The sequence below is a fragment of the Micromys minutus genome (genome assembly GCF_963924665.1).
Source record: "Micromys minutus genome assembly, chromosome: 20".
NCBI lineage: Eukaryota > Metazoa > Chordata > Mammalia > Rodentia > Muridae > Micromys > Micromys minutus.
In genome coordinates this window covers 24,925,729-24,944,930 of record NC_137955.1, presented here as the reverse complement: position 1 = coordinate 24,944,930, position 19,202 = coordinate 24,925,729, and the positions used below count along the sequence as shown (strand labels likewise).

General features: G+C 39.0%; 1 protein-coding gene across 1 annotated transcript in view; it reads right to left on the bottom strand.

The window, feature by feature from the left end:
- Positions 1-6,138: 6,138 nt before the first annotated feature.
- NUP155 (nucleoporin 155) overlaps positions 6,139-19,202 on the bottom strand; it is a 43,885-nt gene continuing 30,821 nt past the window's right edge. Inside the window, exons 28-35 of the mRNA XM_080933592.1 lie at positions 19,025-19,179; positions 17,337-17,466; positions 16,122-16,235; positions 14,966-15,086; positions 14,427-14,537; positions 10,776-10,912; positions 9,146-9,252; positions 6,139-8,333 (exon numbers count right to left, since the gene is read on the bottom strand). Of these exons, the coding sequence (XP_080789718.1) occupies positions 8,195-8,333; positions 9,146-9,252; positions 10,776-10,912; positions 14,427-14,537; positions 14,966-15,086; positions 16,122-16,235; positions 17,337-17,466; positions 19,025-19,179 (1,014 nt within the window). The 3' untranslated portion in view covers positions 6,139-8,194. The remainder of the gene's footprint in view (positions 8,334-9,145; positions 9,253-10,775; positions 10,913-14,426; positions 14,538-14,965; positions 15,087-16,121; positions 16,236-17,336; positions 17,467-19,024; positions 19,180-19,202) is intronic.

Below are 19,202 nucleotides of genomic sequence, written 5' to 3'. Positions count from 1 at the left end.
GGAGCAACCCCAGCCTGCTCACTAGCCACCAGCCATGCTACGCAGGTGACAGTCTCCTAGCGCTAGGCACGCTTAATGGCCGAGCTCTTGCTGCTGCTCTTGGACCTGACCCACACTGAATGTAGTCTTTTGGTGCAGGACACATTTTTAAATCCTGAAGGAAAATACAAGTATTCCTCAAGTTTCGTGATTCTCATTCAAGTCCTTACTACTATGACGAACCAATATCAGCTGTGCAGATTTCAAAACTGGCTCATTTTCTGGCATCTTCTCTTCCTCCCCTTCCATCTGAATAATGAGCTGGGCAAGAGGGGTTGATTAACCAAACCCTGTCAAAGGACCCTTTCCTTTCACACACGTGTCCCCAGAGCTGCAGCTAGAGTTGTCCACAGAAGGGCTTTGCTTTTGACACATACTGACTTTTGCCAAAGCTTGGTTACAAAGAGTTGGTTCACATGTAGTCCTTGACCATCACTGGCAGGACTGTAACTGCAGGGAGAAGGTTGGCGCAGCAGAGGAAGAACTTTCTCCTTGGCTGGTCAGCAATGACACCATCTGCGCCTTTTTAGATATTTATAGACAAAGGCATCTCTGAGTCAGTGAGCACCCAGACCAGGAGTAATGAGGTTTAGGACTGGTTGCTAGGCGCTTTTCTCCCTCTGAGCCAAGACCATAGTGGAGTTGCTCCTAACACAGAGGATGGGTTTAAACGTGACCCCTTGTGTTTCTTCTGATGGGTGAACTGGCTTTGCGTACCCAGAGCAGTTGTGTTCCAGATCACATTGGCCAGACATATCCCTGGAGGCCAGCTTCGGGGCACTGACTCCATTTCATCTTCTTTGTGGATGTATGGTCATTGAGTCGGTGGAGAAGAGAGTGTCAGACTCAAAATTTTTCATTCATTGTTTTTTGTCTCCTGCCTTTTCTGCTCAAGTGTTTGTGATAATGGTAAGGGAAGTCCAGCTCTTCAGATGTGTGTTGATCAGTTTTTAAGGCTAATAGAGGCACATCTGAATGAGTCACTCATAATCAGAGGTTCCAATAGCTTTAGGACCATTTGCGTTTGAAGGTCTTTATCATTTTGGGTCATGCATGTATACACTTTGTGAATCAGACCTGCTCCCTTTTTATGGTGGGCTTTTGTCAGCAGAGCTCAGCTTATCACTAAATAAAGTTTTCTGAAGGCCACAGTGCTTTGTATAGTTACTTCATGTTTTCATTCTGAAATCAGACTGCTGGCGGTGATGTGGCCAGTGTGCTCTGAATGATGTCTGAGGGTTTTTGATTCTTTGGTTTCTCCTTTGAGGAAATGTACCCTAACAGTGTGACTTGTCTTTCTCTGCTCATTACAACTGAGATGTGTATTATATTAGGAAGTGGGAGTTTGAAAGAGAGCTCCCCGTTTCTTGTAAGTTTGTGTACCTCTCCATATTTAATTTATATGACAAACTATTGGGTAGAAGGAGGCTGATCCTAAACCACCTGGGTCTCTTGCTGACCTGAGGCTGTGGTAAAAATGTATCTGTTAGGATTCCACAAGCCGATCTCCCTATGGCATTGCATGTGCACTCCCCATGCAAGGTGGAGGCTCAGACTCGGAAAGGACTACCAGCTGAGCGAGCAAGAGGATGTTGAACATTTCTTTAGGTGCTTCTTAGTCATGGGATATTCCTCAGTTGAGAATTCTTTGTTTAGCTCTGTCCGCTATTTTTAATAGGGTTGTTTGATTCTCTGCAGTCTTCTTTAAAAAAAAAAAAAAACGATTTATTATATATGAGTACACTTATCTGTCTTCAGACACACCAGAAGAGGGCACCAGATCTCATTACAGATGGTTGTGAACCACCATGTGGTTGCTGGTATTTGAACTCAGGACCTCTGGAAGAGCAGTCAGTGCTCTTAACCAATGAGCCATCTCTCCAGTCCAGGAGTCTAACTTCTTGAGTTCTTTGTATTTATTAGATATTAGCTCTCTATCAGATATAGAACTAGCAAAGATCTTTCCCAATTTGTTGGTTGCTGATTTGTCCTAATGACAGTGTCCTTTGCCTTACAGAAGCTTTACAATTTTATGAGGTCCCATTTGTTGATTCTTGATCTTATAGCATAAGCCATTAGTGTTCTGTTCAGGAAAATTTCCCCAGTGCCCATGTGTTTGAGGCTCTTCCCCACTTTCTCTTTTATTAGTTTGAGTGTATCTCGTTTTATGTGGAGGTCTTTGATCCACTTGGATTTGAGCTTTGCACAGGAGATAAAAATGGATCTATTTGCTTTCCTCTACATGCTGACTGCCAATTGAACCAGCACCATTTGTTGAAAATGCTATCTTCCCCCCCACTGGATGGTTTTAGCTCCTTTGTCAAAGTGACCATAGGTGTGTGAGTTCATTTTTGGGTCTTCCGTTCTATCCCACTTCCTGTCTCTGTACTAGTACCATACAGTTTTTTTTTTTTTTTTTCCCTTAAATCACTGTTGTTTTGTAATACAGCTTGAGGTCAAGGGTGGTGATTTCCGCAGAAGTTCTTTTATTGTTGAGAATAGTTTTCAATACCCTGGGGTTTTTGTTATTCCAAATAGATTTGCAAATTGCTCTTTCTAACTCTGTGAAGAATTGAGTTGGAATTTTGATGAGGATTTGTTGAATCTGCAGATTTCTTTTGGCAAGATGGCCATTTTTACTATATTAATCCTTCCAATCGAGTTGTGGTGGCAGAGCGGCAGGTCGGAGAACACGACTTACCCCTCCAGTGACACCGGTTCCTGTTGTCCTTATTCACCGGTTTGTACATTAGCTGTTGTTCTTTACTACTGTAAACAATAAATATAGCTTGGTATTCTGTCTCTTGAAAAAAAATTCTTCCAATCCATGATCATGGGAGATCTTTCCATCTTCTGAGATCTTCTCGTATTTCTTTATTCAGACGTGAAGTTCTTGTCATACAGATCTTTCACTTGGCTAGTTAAGAGTCACACCAAGGTATTTTATATTATTTGTGACTATTGTGAAGGGTGTCATTTCTTTAATTTCATTCTTAGCCTGTTTATCCTGTGAATACAGGAAGGCTACTGATTTGTTAATTTTATAGCCAGCCACTTTGCTGAAGTTGTTTATCAGCTGTAAGAGTTCTCTGGTGGAATTTGCCGGGTCACTCAAATATACTATCATATCATCTGCAAACTCCAGATGATAGTTTGATGTTGGCTACTGGTTTGCTGTATATTGCTTTTACTATGTTTAGGTATGGGCCTTGAATTCCTGATCTTTCCAAGATTTTTAACATGAAGGGTTGTTGAATTTTGTCAAATCCTTCCTCAGCACCTAATGAGATGATCATTTGGTTTTTTTCTTTGAGTTTAATTATGTAGTGGATTATGTTGATGGATTTCCATATATTGAATTATCCCTGCATCCCAGGGATGAAGCCTACTTGATCATGGTGAATGATCGTTTTGATGTGTTCTTGAATTCAATTTGCAAGAATTTTATTGAGTATTTTTACATCAATGTTCATGGGGGAAATTGGTCTAAAGCTCTTTCTTTGTAGGGTCTTTGTGTGGTTTAGGAATGAGTATAATTGTGGCTTTGAAGAATGTGTTGGGTAGTGTTCCCTCTGTTTCTATTTTGTGGAATAGTTTGGAGAATATTGGTATGAGGTCTTCTATGAAGGTCTGGTAGAATTCTGCACCAAACCCATCTAGTCATAGGCTTTTTGTTTTGGTTGGGAGACTTTTGATGATAGCTTCTATTTCTCTAGGGGTTATGGGACACTTTAGATGGTTTATCTGATCCTGATTTAACTTTGGTACCTGGTATCTGTCTAGAAAATTGTCCACTTCATCCAGATTTTCCAGTTTTGTTGAGTTATATGCTTTTGTAGTAGGATCTGATGATTTCTTGAATTCCCTTAGGTTCTCTTATGTCTCCCTTTTCATTTCTGATTTTGTTAATTTGGATACGTTCTCTGTGCCCTCTAGTTAGTCTGGCTAAGGGTTTATCAATCTTGTTGATTTTCTCAAAGAATTAGCTCCTGGTTTTGTTGTTCCTTTGTATAGTCTTATTTGTTTTTACTTGGTTGACTTCAGCCCTGAGTTTGATTATTTCCTGCTGTTTATTACTCTTGGGTGTATTTGCTTCTTTTTGTTCTAGAGCTTTCAGGTGTGCTGTCAAGCTGTTAGTGTATGCTCTCTCCAGTTTCTTTTTGGAGGTGCTCGAAGCTATGAGTTTTCCTCCTAGCACTGCTTTCCCTTTTTCCCATAGGTTTGGGTATGTTATGCCTTCATTTTCATTAACTTCTAATAAGTCCTTAATTTCTTTCTTCCTTGACCATGTTATTGAGTATTGTTCAGCTTCTATTGTGTATGTGGCCATTTTGTTGATTTTATTGTTATTAAAGACCAGTCCATGGTGATATGGTAGAATGCATGGGATTATTTTAATTTCTTTACATATTCAGATACTTGAATGAATGACGTGTAATCATGAGGAAAGCCAGACTTCAGCTTCTCAGTTTGTTTGGTTTGGTTTGGGGGAAGGTGTTTTTCTGTGTAACCTTGACACTCCTAGAACTCATTCTGTAGAATGGGTTGGCCTCAAACTCACAGGGATGATGTGCCTGCCTCTGCTTCCTGAGGGCTGGGATTAAAGGCATGTGCCACCACTGTCTTGGTAGCCTTTCAGTTTTGATGGTCCATTCATCATGTGCTTAGCTCTAGACTTTTGTTACTTTTGTTGTTAATCTTGTAATCCTCACATGCCACTCTATCATTTCTTCTAAGGGTAAAAATAAAGGAAAGGGTCAAACTAATGATTGGAAGAACTACTACTATTCACATGACTGCAGGGTTCAAAATGACACCAGAATAGACACTCAAATAATAACTGGACAGATAGGGGGATAGTAGGAAATAGACTTGCTTAGAAGTTGATGACTAATACATTTTGAGGGAGGGAAGACGTTCAAGATGATACCACATTCCTAATTTACAAAACCAGATAGTAAGGACTGAGGTAGAAGACAAAGGAGCAAACCAGAGGGCAGAATACAGGAATAAATACATATCCAGGCCTGGCCAGGCTTCCACAGAGAGCTTCAGAAGTCAATCAAATGTAGGATGAAGATTTGCTATCAGGATCCTGAATCCTACATCTATTTCAAAACCTCAGATCTAGGTTTTGGTTAATTTATTTGCTATGACTATATCACCACTAGTGAAAGAGAGGGACAACATGGAGATACAAAATATCTCAAGGAAGAGAATAAACAATCTGTGATAGACTTCTGAGATCAAACTAACTATAAAAGATAAACAGAAGCCAATGTGATTCCATGTACAATGAAGAAGTCACTAGTTAGCAATTAAAAACCTACCAAGTGCATATTGCATGAGAATCAGGTCAATAATGTGTGTCTTGCATAAATGAAGTTTGTCTCTTCCCTAACCATTCTGCCATACAAAAACTATCTAAAAATACATCACAATCAATGAACTCTCCTAAGAATTATTCATTGCCTGTACATATGCAATACTTACTGACCAAAGTCTGGGAACATACTTACATAATGGATAATATGCCAGAATGTTGCCATTGTTACATCTGACCAATGACTTCCAGGTTAGCATCCCTTTCGAGGTTCAAATCAGACATCTGAATGGATAGGGTATTTAGACGGATGTCATTTGATGAATGTTCAGCTTTTAGCAACAATGGATTAGCAGTGTCTTTCCTTTTAGGAAGGCCATTGCAAATATCAGCTGTGGAACTAAAACTCTTAAGCTCCCTGTAAATATACTGTAATAATAAAGGGGGTTGTGTTCAGACAGTTGTCAATTACATCCTTTTTGACATAGAGTCCTGCAGATCTAATTAGACACTGTGCATATGTGTGTACAGCCATATCTATTCTCAACACTCCTACTGAACATCCTAAGTATAGTGAACAGATGCAAGAGCTACCTCACCCAGATGATTAAGTATATATAACACACATATTAATACGTAAACACGCTTACAACAGAGCTGGAGATAGTGTCATGTATTTCTAGCAGAAATGGATCCACATCTAAATTAAAGCATTTAAACAAGACCATTTTAAAATAAGCATGACAGAATTTTAAATGCATAAAACCATTAATATATCAAATGCATTTATTTTATAGACTACAAAGTTTCTTAAGATGAAAAACTGAAAAATATGAGGTAGTGACACCCAATCAGCGTTACTTTGATCTTTTATGAAATATATATTCAAAGACTGTAGGTGAAAGTGGAACTGAATTCTAAGGTGTTGTGGAAAAAGAAATCCATAATCTCAGAAAAAGATAAAAGTTGAAATATATAAAATATATTTACAAAACCATCCAATCTTTATCATTGACAACAATACTCCCAATTGCATAAATAAGAGTGGAAGCCGGGTATGGTAGCATACACTTGGATTTCCAGTACTTGGAAGCCTGAGGCGGGAGAATAAGCCTATGTTTGCAGCTAGGCTGAGCTATATAGTGAGTCCTTGTCAAAAATAAGGGGGGGGGGTGGTGGTGTTTGAAGACGAGGAACATAACTCGGTTGCTAAGGTGCTCATATGGAACTCTGGGTTTAACACCCTGCACCACAAAAAGTGGGCACTGTGACGCATACCTAGTGAGCACTCAGGTGGTGGAGCCTGGAGGGTGGGAAATTCAGGAACACTCTAGGCAGTCAGAGTTTCTCACTAGCGTAGGCTATGTCAGCATCTGTTGCAAAAATAAGTAGACAACTAAGAAGTAGAGAGCAGTTGTTTTTTCTTTTCCTGGTTAGCCTTAGTAATTCTCAGTCTTTCCTTTTGTCTTTGATAATAATTTGGAACACTTAAAGTTTAGTTAGTTCTTCTAACATGATAATTCAGGGGATGAGGATATACCTTCAGTGGAAGCATACTTACCTGCTCAGCTGGAAAGCCCTGTATTCAACCCAACACTACCAAAAACAAAACCAAACTAGATTACTAAAAATATTGCTTTATACATTATGTCTTGGATAACACTTGTGTTGTGGTTATTGGTAAAAAAAAAAAAAAAAAAAAAAAAGAGGGTTTAAAAAAAACAAATCAGAGAGGAAACTCATCCATATAGAAACAGAGGATTTACAAGTAGGATCATCAATGGGACACGAATCTGGAAGGGTTGTTAAAACAGGAAGATAGCCATTTATGCCAGTTTTTGGTTTGGTGGATCTGACCAGAGACCCAGGATTTAATTTGTAAGACACTCTGGATGTTGCTGCTGTTACTGACTTTAAGACAGTTTGACAGTGAGGATTCTAAGGAAACAGAAGTCACTGCACAAGCATGGCTGAATTGTAGCTCAACTGACTAGACTGGCAACCTACCTCCACAGGTGCTCAGACTGATCAAAGGAAAGAGCCATCTCAGATGGCTGATCGTGAAGGTGTTAAATACAAACAAGTGTTACAAGTTTATCACATGCTCAAACAATCCTGTATATACATACAACAAACATACACATCCTGCACACACATATATAAATGTATACATAAGTCTAATGTACATATTTATGGTGAGAGGGAGAGAAAAAAAAGAAAAAACAGAAAGGACTATAATTGATAAAATTAGTGGTTCAGGAGATCTCTAAAAAATTAACTTAAAAATGAATAATTAAGAACTGTTATAGAACCTATACTTTTTTTTTTTTTTTTTAAAGACAAGGTCCTTTGCCTAGAAATTTCAGTGAGTCCTAGAGATCTACCTGCCACTGCTTCCCCAAGTACTGGATTCAAAGGCATGGACACCAAGCCTGGCATAGCCTACAAGTTTTAATACTGACACAAATCTGGAGATAAATAATACAAACTCAAAAATTGTTACCATTAGTAAAATTCAAAATCTTTGTGTGTCAGAATCATACATAATCTTATTTCAGCTTTTTATAAACTGATGTGTCCATGTGTAGCACTGGCTTTTTACATACTATACAAACATTTTACCACTGAACTACATATCTGGGCCCAAGTTATCAATTAAAAAAAAATACTAGTCATAAAACAAATCATTTGGCAAATGCACTATTTGTAGATGACTATCATTAAAAAAAAAATGTCTACCAAAATTCTTAAGTATACAACACCTGATTTCTGGACCCATCTGAGCTTTTATTTTACAGAACAAAATGCAAGCAAGAAAATATACTACAGTAATCAATGGAGCCGTTCCAACTTTGCTTGGAGAGATTTAAAATTCCCAGTGATGGCTTGAACTGCTACTGAAGAACTCATTGACTGAAGTTCAACCAGATAACCACAGACGGCATCCAGGCAGAGATTTGTAAACCTTCTCCTGTGATGAGAAAAACATCAGGTCACTCATTTACTTTTGTTTGTCTAATATCTACTCATTTATTTTCATGTGTATGAGTGTTTTGCCTGCATGTTTGTACATGCACCATGTACCTCTCCAGTACCCTCAGAAGCTCGAAGAGGGCACCAGACACCCACTCTGCCACAGTCCTGAACTGCTATGTGGTTGCTGAGACGTGAACTCAGCAACTCAGCCAAAGCAGAAAGTGTTCTTAATCACTGAGCCCTTGATTGCTTCAGACCCTCAACCAGCTATACTTAAGCCCATGTATCTCAAAGAGTTGTTTTAGTCCAAGATTTGATTAACTTTCTTAAAGTCCCAGTGAAAAGCAAGGAGAAGATAGCTCAGTAAACAGTAAGTGGCTGAAAGCAGAAGGGGGCCTTAGCACGGTCAGCTACTTCTGAAGCACCATTTTCAATCTGAAGATTGTTAGCCGAGGGGGCAGTAAAGGATGATTCCTGTTAATATTTACATTCTCTCAGGTTTTTAAAAAGACTTTTCCTTAAAATCACACAAATGTAGAACCAAAATGTCTTAGTCCTATGTTATAACACCAAAAACAAAGAAACACACAGTGTTTATAAATTTTCACTTTAGAAAATCTAGCACCACAGATGAAAATTTTCTGATCTTTTATGAATGCTAACGGTTAGGTTATTACCCAAATAGTTATTGCTAATGTATATAAGACAGTCCCTAATGCTCCTTTGTAATGTCTAGAGCATTCCATATCCATTCCCAACTCTTCACCCAGGTACATACTAGAAATACAATATTTAGTTTATAGTTACCTCTCACAATTTAAGACTAGGCTAGGATTCTCAACATATCTTGTCAACAGTACATGGATACAATCCAAAAGGTGCAGTGGGCTTTTCACTCTGTTCCAGAATGGATCCTAGGAAGAGAAAAAAAACATGTATGTATATATGTATATATATCGTATGCATATATACACAGACACAGTCTCTCATAACTTTTCAACTGTGTGTGTGTTTGTGTATTTTTCCTAATTATTTGTTGATTAGTCTTTGGAGTCCACACAAAATTTCTATTAAAAAACATTAGAAGTTGAACGTGGTGGTGCATATCCTTAATCCTTATACACTGGAGGCAGAGACAAGCAGATCTCAGTGAGTTTACTTCTAGATCAGCCAAAGCTACAAAACAAAACAAACCAACAACCCCAAACCGGATATGTAGTTTCTAAATTATGTACTAGATTAAGGTCAGTATTTGAAAAAAAGACCATTATTTGTGAGACAGACAGATGTGGGCTTAGTGGTGCACACCTTTAATTCCAGTACTTGGTGGGCAAAGGCAGGCAGATCTCTGTGAGAATGAGGCCAGCCAGGTCTACATATTGAGTTCTAGAACAGCTAGAGCTAGGGCTGCATAGTAAAACCCTGTATCAAAAAAACAAACAAAAGTTTAAAAAAAATAAGGAAAAAAACTATATTATGATACTTTTACAAAGAATTGATTTATCATTAGAGCATATAATGTGAAATTAAAGGAAAAAACACTATTTCTATGGACTGTGGCCCACTTTCCTTTGCATTTATGCAGTCTGAATGTAGAGTAAAAGAAACTTACAGAACAGTAATCTGTTATTTCCCACATAACTAGAACATGCTGGTGTCTCCATCGTCTTTTAGTAATGTATGATGAAGTATTATTCCCATTATGTGGCTCAGCTGAGTTATTAGTGAACAAGGCAAAATGCCTTAGAGGACACTGCTACAAGATAGCTGCTGTGCCACGTCATGCACTTAGGAAGCTAAGGCCATCTTAGACTATGTAAGGCAGAACCCTGTCTCAGGAAACCAAAAAGCACGGATACCACTATTGGGTGGACACACACACACACACACACACACACACACACACACACACACACACTAACAACACAATCAGACAGGTGTCTCATTGGACACACAGCTAGAAGGCACCAGGATGCACCTGTCTGTCTTTCCAGTATTGGGAATATAATGATACACCACTGCATTGAGTTTTTAAGTTAAGGAATCAACCTTAGGATGAGAAGCACTTTATTGGCTGACTATCTTCCTATCTCTTACAAGAGACATGTATAAATGTGCTGTTATTTTGAGAGCTTAAATCAAGTAGCTGAGAATTATAGTTTGGTGGTATAGCACTCATAAAACATGCAAGGATTTGATCCCCAGAAATCGGATTATGTATGAAGACAAGAGTAAATATAAATGATTATGTTTACCAATGCAAAATATACAGCAAAACAACTCTCAGTTAAGAGCCCAAGGTTTATTTTACTTGCACCATTGAAGCATATGTCCACTGAAAACATTAACCTAAATGATAGATACCTATATATGCAGTCCAAGTACCCCCCTCTGTATCATGGAAAAATCAGTTACAGAAGGTCATTGTTTTCCTTACCCTTGACTTGAAGAGCTGATCATAAACTTCTAGTAGCCTAGGTAAAGGCACGCCAATTTCATTCATGGTCTGTATCACAAACCCTACATCCCAGTTTAACGTACAAACTTGCTGCTCCAAGAACTGTATGATAAAATCTGTGGGGAAAGCCAGAAATAGAAATGATTAAAAGAATCATTTTTATTGCTTAACGATATGAGTGCTATGCGTGCATGCATGCATATATACCACATGTATTACTTGGTGTCACATTCCTGGAACTGCAGTCGCACAGCTTTTGAGCACCCGTATGGATGCAGGGAACTGAACTCAGGCACGTGGCAAGAGCAAGTGTTCTCACTGCCCAGCCAACTATCAAGTCCCAGACTGTCCACCTGAAAGTGAATTTCACACGTTTGAGGGCCAGTGAGGTAGGTCATTAGGGAAAACATTTTTCTTTAAGGTATTAAAACATGACTTTGACACCATAAAAAAAAGATTTAGATGTGGTATGAGCTTGTAATTTTGGCACTGAGGAGCCAGAGATAGGTTGGGTCCTGTGGCTTGCTTGCCAATCAAGAACCAGAAACTCTCCAGGCTATCTCCTTCTCCCCACCCCACACAATAATTCTAAGGGAAGTCTTCTGACTTCCATATTCATGTTTGTATGCACAAACACCTACACCCATGTGAGCATATCTTTCTAAACAAAAACATAATAAACACATCACTTTGGGCGCAGGCTCTTTGTATGTAGAAGGCCTTGGGTATAATCTCCAGGACCAAAAAACAAAATAAAAAATGTGAAGAAAAATAATAAAAGTAAAATATAGCATGCTGATGGGAGACAGAAAGTAAACTTTCATGGTTGTCTACGGCTAGAGGGGAGGAGTGAAAACTACAGGTCCTTTTGGGGACAATGAAAGTGTCCTACAGTTAGACCAGGTCAGATTATACACAGATATTAAGAGGAAATTATAAATATGAAAAATGTGGAGAATAATTTCACTACTGGAGAAGACTTGATAAGAGTAATACCTCTATTCAAGGAAAATCTATATACTCAACAGTCTGTTGTAAAGAACTACTGCATCCCAACAATAAATATACACATTCACTCCCCGCCCCGCTAAGGAGTGTGGCAGAGTTGTAGAGACAGCCACAAAACAGATAGAAGCGACCGTCTGGATTCCCTCTGCTCTGCTATAGCACTGCCTGTCCCCAGACCGGCACCAAGCAGCAGGCCTGGGAAAGATTTGAGTGCAGTAAAATATATTCTTAATACTCTATCCTTCATGTACTTAATGGTTTTGATGCAGAGTTTACTTAAAACCATACACTGGTTGGCCTCAAAATCTCTACACAGTGGTTAACCTTAAATATTTGATCTTGTCACATTGTCTAGACAGCTGGGATTACGTGGCAAACACCAAACACCTGGCTTTAATTTAAAATAAATTTACAATTATAATACTTGAAATTTGAAAGCAACCATATAAATATTTATGGATAAGTGCTATTGCTGATAACAAAATAACACCTGAACATATGCTTACTATAGAATATATCTACCTACCTACCAACCTACCTACCTTTGAACCTTTGAGGGAGGGTCTCTATACAGCTGTCTTGGAACTATTTAGACCAGTCTGTCCCTTCCTCCCAAGTTCTGGGATTAATGGTGTGCGCTACCATGTCAGAGCAAATATTAAGATTCTTCTCTTTTCTTTTAAAGTTGGGGATCTCACTATGAAACCTTGGCTGGACTAGAACTTGCTATGTAGACCAGGCTAGCCTGTAACAATTAGAATGTTGCCCACCTCTGCTTTCTGGATCTGTGTGAAGTCTTGTTGCAGTAATATTAAAAATAAACAATGGTTTATCTCTATCGGCCTTGATGAGGTCTCACTCCTCAAGCCCGACCCTGATGCGGAGTCACCCAATCTGAGCTGCCCTCACAGCCCAACCCTGTCAGCTCAACTTCCTTCCCTTGGCAGTCTTCCTCTGCCTGCTTTCCACCCCCCTCCCGGGTGTTCATTTACCCCAAAACTTAACATAAACACAACTACAGCCCGATAGCTTTTCATACAGGTTTATATATTCAACACTCAATCCACAAACCCTCTACACAACAAGATTGCATCAAATAGACAAAGATACAAACTTGGGACTTGCTAAACCATTGAACCTATACTACTCTAAACTCCACAGGTTTATACAAATTAAGAATCTAAATCCAAGCCAATGTCCCTTAAGTAGTCCCAATGTAACTATTTTCTCATACTGATTAAAAAAGTCCAAAGAATACATAAACCAATCTGTTAATTTTGCTTTCATATAATATGCATGACTTTATGTGTACCATGTTTGTTTAGGAGCTTATGCAGGCCAGAAGAGGTTATTTACGAATTTACACTTGGGTCTCAGGTGCTCTGAAAGAGCATCAAGTGCCCCTACATAGCCACTTTCCTTATTTCCCCACTACTGAAGAGGCACAGACACAAGGCAGTTTTGAGTATCTCTGACAACATCTGAATGTTCATTTCAAAAACAGCGGAAGAGTTAGGAATGATAAATAATTCAGTGTCACTTCCTTAACATGTACAAGGCCCTGCCTGGGCCAAACCCTAAGCAAGGCAAGACAGATCAAATAGGTAATTTAATGTGCGATTATAAATACTTCTAAATACTTTTTAAAAATTATGTAAGCACTCAGCATCCTACCTCATAGTGATACTGTTTCATAGCAGAGAAAACAGTGAGTTATCAATAGGCTCATAACAATTACAATCAGCATATTTGGTTTAGAAGCAAGCTCAAATTATTAAAATTTTAGCTTATGTGTTCTTTAAAAAAAAAAAAAAAAAAAAAAAGCCAGCATGCTAATACACAGCTTGGATCCCATGGTTAAGTCCAGCTTAGACTGTATAGCTAGAACCTATTTCAAAAAACACAAGAGGTGCACATAAAAGGACATGGGTTCAAATTCAAGACACTCACACACACACAAAAGGGAAGAGGAAGTGAGAAGCCTGAGAAAGACGGTGAGATGAAGAATGATCAGGTATGGTGCACATCTTTAAACCCGTGATCCTGGTCCGTACTCAGAAGGCTGGGGCAAGAACAGCCCGGGTTTGAAGTCAATATGGGTTTCAGAGCAAAATGCTGTCACACAGACACACAGACACACACACACACACACACACACACACACAGACACACACACACACACACAGACACACACACACACACACAGACACACACACACACACACACACACACACAAGCCCATCACTTTAATGCAATAGAACAGCTGAATCTCAAATTACTACTGATATACAAAATCACTAGCCATTCTTATTTTTTATTTGATACTTGCATTGGTTGGTTCTCCTACAGTCTAATCACTTAAACTATATTGTTTATCTGTAAACATAATCCCCCAAAATGACATAAAAACTTGAAAAACTATTCAAGGAAACATTTCATAGTCAACTGTTCACTAATAAATTTGGTTATCCTTCAGGGTTTTTTCACCCCTGGAGAGTCAGAATGAAAACTACTGAACAAAACAGTAAAAAGAATAGCAAAAAGAAACTCTCTAGGCCAATGAAGGTTTCCAATAGAGAAAAACTATTAAACAGAAAATAAGACAGCAAGGTCAACGCTTACCCAGAGGGAAAAAACGAGGCGTGCCAGCATAGATTTTACCAAGGAGGACAAGCTTGAGGCTAAGAGCATGCATTCGATCTGATGAGCTCAACGTTACGCTATCATTCAATTCTGGAAGAGACAAGTCAAGATAAATCACAATTATTTTCAATGTGAAATGTTTACATTGGCTACTTAGTTGCTTAAAGATGCAAAATACTTCAGGACTGATATCTGCATTGTAATTAGCAGATTCTGTGCTTCAGAGTTTCTGATACATGTCTCACTGGTGACTGGTAAATGGCTAATAGCACTGGTTACAAGATTTTGAGTGAAGTGTGTGAGTTATTTATGAGGTGGTATACATCAAATGAACTACACAGTCTACCACAAATATTCACCAGGTCACACTGTACAATCACCTGTCCACTGTATGCACACGTCCTCCACATCCCTTTTAGTAGGTATGCATAGCCCACTGCCATAAGCTACTGTTAGCAGCTTGTATTCATCTGGATCCCTAAAAACTATGAAGTAAAGTATCTAAACTGAGCACTTACCTTTCTCTATGATATCTTGCCAAAGTGTGTGTACCAAGATGGGATCTGAATAACCAGCACAATGAATGATTGCAAGTTTACATTCTGCAAGTTTAAATGGGTCAGCAAATTCTCCATAAAGCTGTGGAAAGAAATTCCAAAATTAAACATTTAACTACTGGTCTGTGTTTAGAGATTAACAGTGAAGTGTACCTTTCAATTAAAAACAATTAAATATTTTTCTAAAATATATAAAATACCTTATAAGTTGAGTAGCCGTTATAGAGAATACTTTGAAACACGTATTTTAAAATATGTGCACACACTTAAAATACACTAGGGATGGGAGCCCAGTTTAAATGTGAGGTTCGCATGTTTCACATATCCTATACATGGAGTCCCAGGGAAATTACTAACAACCCCAGGTATTCCGCTGGCGACTCATCACAGAAGATCATGTGTGGAGTTTTCCATTTGCAGTATCATGCTAGTTGTCAAAGTTTCAGTTTTTAGGATGCTGCTTCATATCCTAGAATCAGTGGGAAATGCTGGGCTACAGTGTTGCACACCTTTAATCCCAGCCCTTGGGAGGCAGATCTGGGAATTCGAGGTTAACTTGGTGTATAGAGCAAGTTCCAGGACAAGCAACACTACACAGAGACACCATGTACAAATCACTTGGAGCCATGTACAAGAGTGTCTACTGGAGAAGACACTGTAAAAACCATGCAGAGAGAAAGAGGCTCAACTAGATAAGCAAACAAATAAGGCTATTAATCATCTGGTGTTAAGCTCGGTGTGATGGCACATGCCTGAAATGCCAGCAGAGGCAGGAATGCCACAACACCAGCAGGGTTACACAGTGAGACCTTGTCTCAAAATACCAAATCAAAACTTTATCCATAAAAACAGCAACAACAGAAACGCCTACTGGTTTTAACAGGAGTCATATGAGGCTAACAAGGTTGCTACTGTGACTGGTCTGGCAGGAGCAGCTCTGCCTTTTCTAGGAGTTATACTAAAGTCGTGTGCAGCAGCTGGAACCTAGCAGGGGACAAGCTGTCAGAGAGAGCTTTAGTTATGTTGCCATGAAGCAAATCAATCTCTATTTCTCCACTGCCCACCCCAAGATTTCTAAAAACAAAGTAACTATCATAGGAGTATCATTGGGTTTTACCTTAGTGATGTCCATGAGCTCAGAATCCAGCTGAGAGATGGCATCCTGCACTGAAGAATGATGTGAATACTGCCTTTGTAGTGTCTCTTGTATTTGAAGTTGGATCCTAGCAACCTAGTTTCAACAGAAAATCCGATGTATTAGTATTTTCGTAATACTCAACAGGTTCAGGTACTTGAAGAAATAATCTCTCGTCTAAAGGTTTAAGTTGGCTAAAGTGAGACAGTATATCAACACTACAGACTTATACTGCAAGAGACTATCCTCTCAAGGTAACTGATGCCACAGGAAAAGAGCTGTGACAAGAACATTTGCTACCCAAAGTCACTGCCAATAGTAACCCAATAATCACGGACAGACAAATTTCTAGGCTGGATCTCCAGCTACCAATGCCATTGGATCTAAATCACTCCAGAAGTGAGAAAGAAAGGAAGTCAAACATTTTATGTCAGAGCTGTGGTTTGTAAAGAGTAAATGTTTATCTTGTCAAGTTTATCTTGCCTTCCTCCATGAGATAAAGCAATTTTATCATTGGGAATTGTAGCATCAGAAAACACAACCTGGGGCTGGAGAGATGTCTCAGTGGTGAAGAACACTGACTGCTCTTCCAGAGGTCCTGAGTTCAAATCCCAGTAACCACATGGTAGCTCACAACCATCTGTGATGGGATCTGATGCCCTCTTCTGGTGTGTCTGAAAACAGCTACAGTGTACTTATATATAATAAATAAATAAATCTTTAAAAAATAAAATAAAATAAAAAGATAGAAAGAGTCTGTATTTCTAAGGTGAACCTGAAAGGAAAAGCCGGAAGGACATTTGCCTAATTCTTGTAGAAATAAGCTCCTTCCTTCAGACAACCAGAAGATTTTTAAATCTTAGTTAAGCAGCCCAGTCTACTCCTTACATTTACTTATTAGATCCCAGAATATATAAATACCACATGATCTACCTGCTGCAAACCAGTTGAGAAAATGAAGAACAAAAGTTGTAGATAAACTAAGGAAGAATCTTCCAATTTATACCTTGATGTCCCAAACACAGTTTCCTTAACATTTACAGCCTAACATAACAACAAGTGCACATTCATAAGCGTATCAATCATTTAGGATTAATAATGACTTCAGGAGAATCTGAATCATGGTATGAATAGACAGTAGTGTAACCATGGCAGCTACACTGTAACAGTGATGAGGCCTAAGTATTTAGTACTTACTTCCATTTTCTCTTCTAATTCATGCAGAAATTCACCATCTGCAGCTATGGATGAAATAGCAGTGGAACTTTTTGCACTAAGAATGGCTCGAGCAATGTATTCTAGTCGCTGCTGAAGTGAAATTTCTGTGCTAGGAAGGAAAATCTGTAATTTTAGCTACAGTTTCTTAAAATCTTAAATATTCAATACATATCTAGATTCAAATATATAAAGAAAGACATACTATTTAAAAACAGAACAGAAAAGGCTTTTAAACAAATGTAAAGAATCATTATTATTATTAGAAGTGGTCATGTGAGGAGCTAGGAGAGTCAGAGGCAAAGGCAGGTAGATCTGTGTAGCATAAAGGCTAAGCACAGATACAATGATAAAGGCCAAAAAATTGGGGAATTCGAGGCTTTGGAAAAATAGATAGAGATAGACAAAAAAGAAAAACAATGACTGAGAAAGGTGACTAAAGCGAGGCAGTGGTTTCTTCAAGAGTAAGAGAATTATCTGATTAAGGGAACTCCCTGTCCCTAGCATGTCTTCATGTGAACTAGCTTTCCTGTGGACTAGACTCATGGACAGATGACTGACAGGCCAACTGGATTAACTCTTGTTTTTAAAGATGTCACAGGTATGAAATGGGACTGAGCCACATGAGGAGTACAGCCCGTTAGACTCCATGCACTTTGTCTAGCATTCACTCATATGGATTAACTTTTAACAGAGGACATCTACTGTCACATAACAGTGTGGAATATTTAATCGGAATGTCCCTTAATGGTTGGGGACTCAATAGAGTCCTGATACCCATCTTCAATGGACTCCCAAGACTACTTTGACACCCCTCTGAAGAGCTGAGATCCTAGAGATAGTATGAAATCACATATGCATGAAACTGTCTCAGTAACGAAACAAGCATTCAATCACTGTCAGATAAACCAGTTGCAAGGTGCTGACAAGGTAACTCTGTAGACACAGGCAATTTCAGCTGAGCCTCACAAATCAACTTTGACCCAGGGTGGAAAGAGAGACTGACTACCTCAGGTTGTCCTCTGACCTTCACACCTATGCAGGACACCCGACACAAAGATGAATATAATAGAAAATAGATGCAAACCCAGGTCTAATCTGCATCAGAGAGAAACCAGATTCCTTTCTTTACAAGGCCTCACTGCCAGGGGTACTGCATTCCTTTAATTGCTCACCCCAAAAAGTTACACGGAAAGTTCTCTGTGCATTTAAAAGATTCCCTGTAGTCACTATCTCTACCCCAATTAAACTAAACATCTTTTTAATTTTTAAAAAAGTTTTATGTATATGAGCATGCTGTCACTGACACCAGAAGAGGGCATCAGATCTCATTACAGATGGTTGTGAGCCACCATGTGGTTGCTGGGATTTGAACTCAGGACCTCTGGAAGAGCAGTTAGTGCTCTTAACCTCTGAGCCATCTCTCCAGCCTACTAAACTAAACATGCTAAAACTAAATAAAGCCTTAAAAGAGATGTCTTAGCATCCAAGTCAGTTGGCTGACAAATGCTCACAGATCAAGTTCTAGAAGATTTGATGCTTCTACAGTGTAGGCGGGTGGGTGTGCGCGCGCGCGCACACACACACACACACACACACACACACACACACACACACACACACACACACACACACAGAGCCCTACTCTGAGATTCTGATGCCTTCCTCACCTGTGCATGTCAGCCAACTTGGACAGAACCCGAGCAGCACTGCTGAAACTCCTGTTCTTCTCATAATACCTCCAGAGTAAATCCATATAGCGAACTCGGTTTTGATCCACTTTGGCCATTCGGACAAGATGTGGCTCCAGAAATGGAGATGCAATCTAGAAATTACAGTCACACAGAA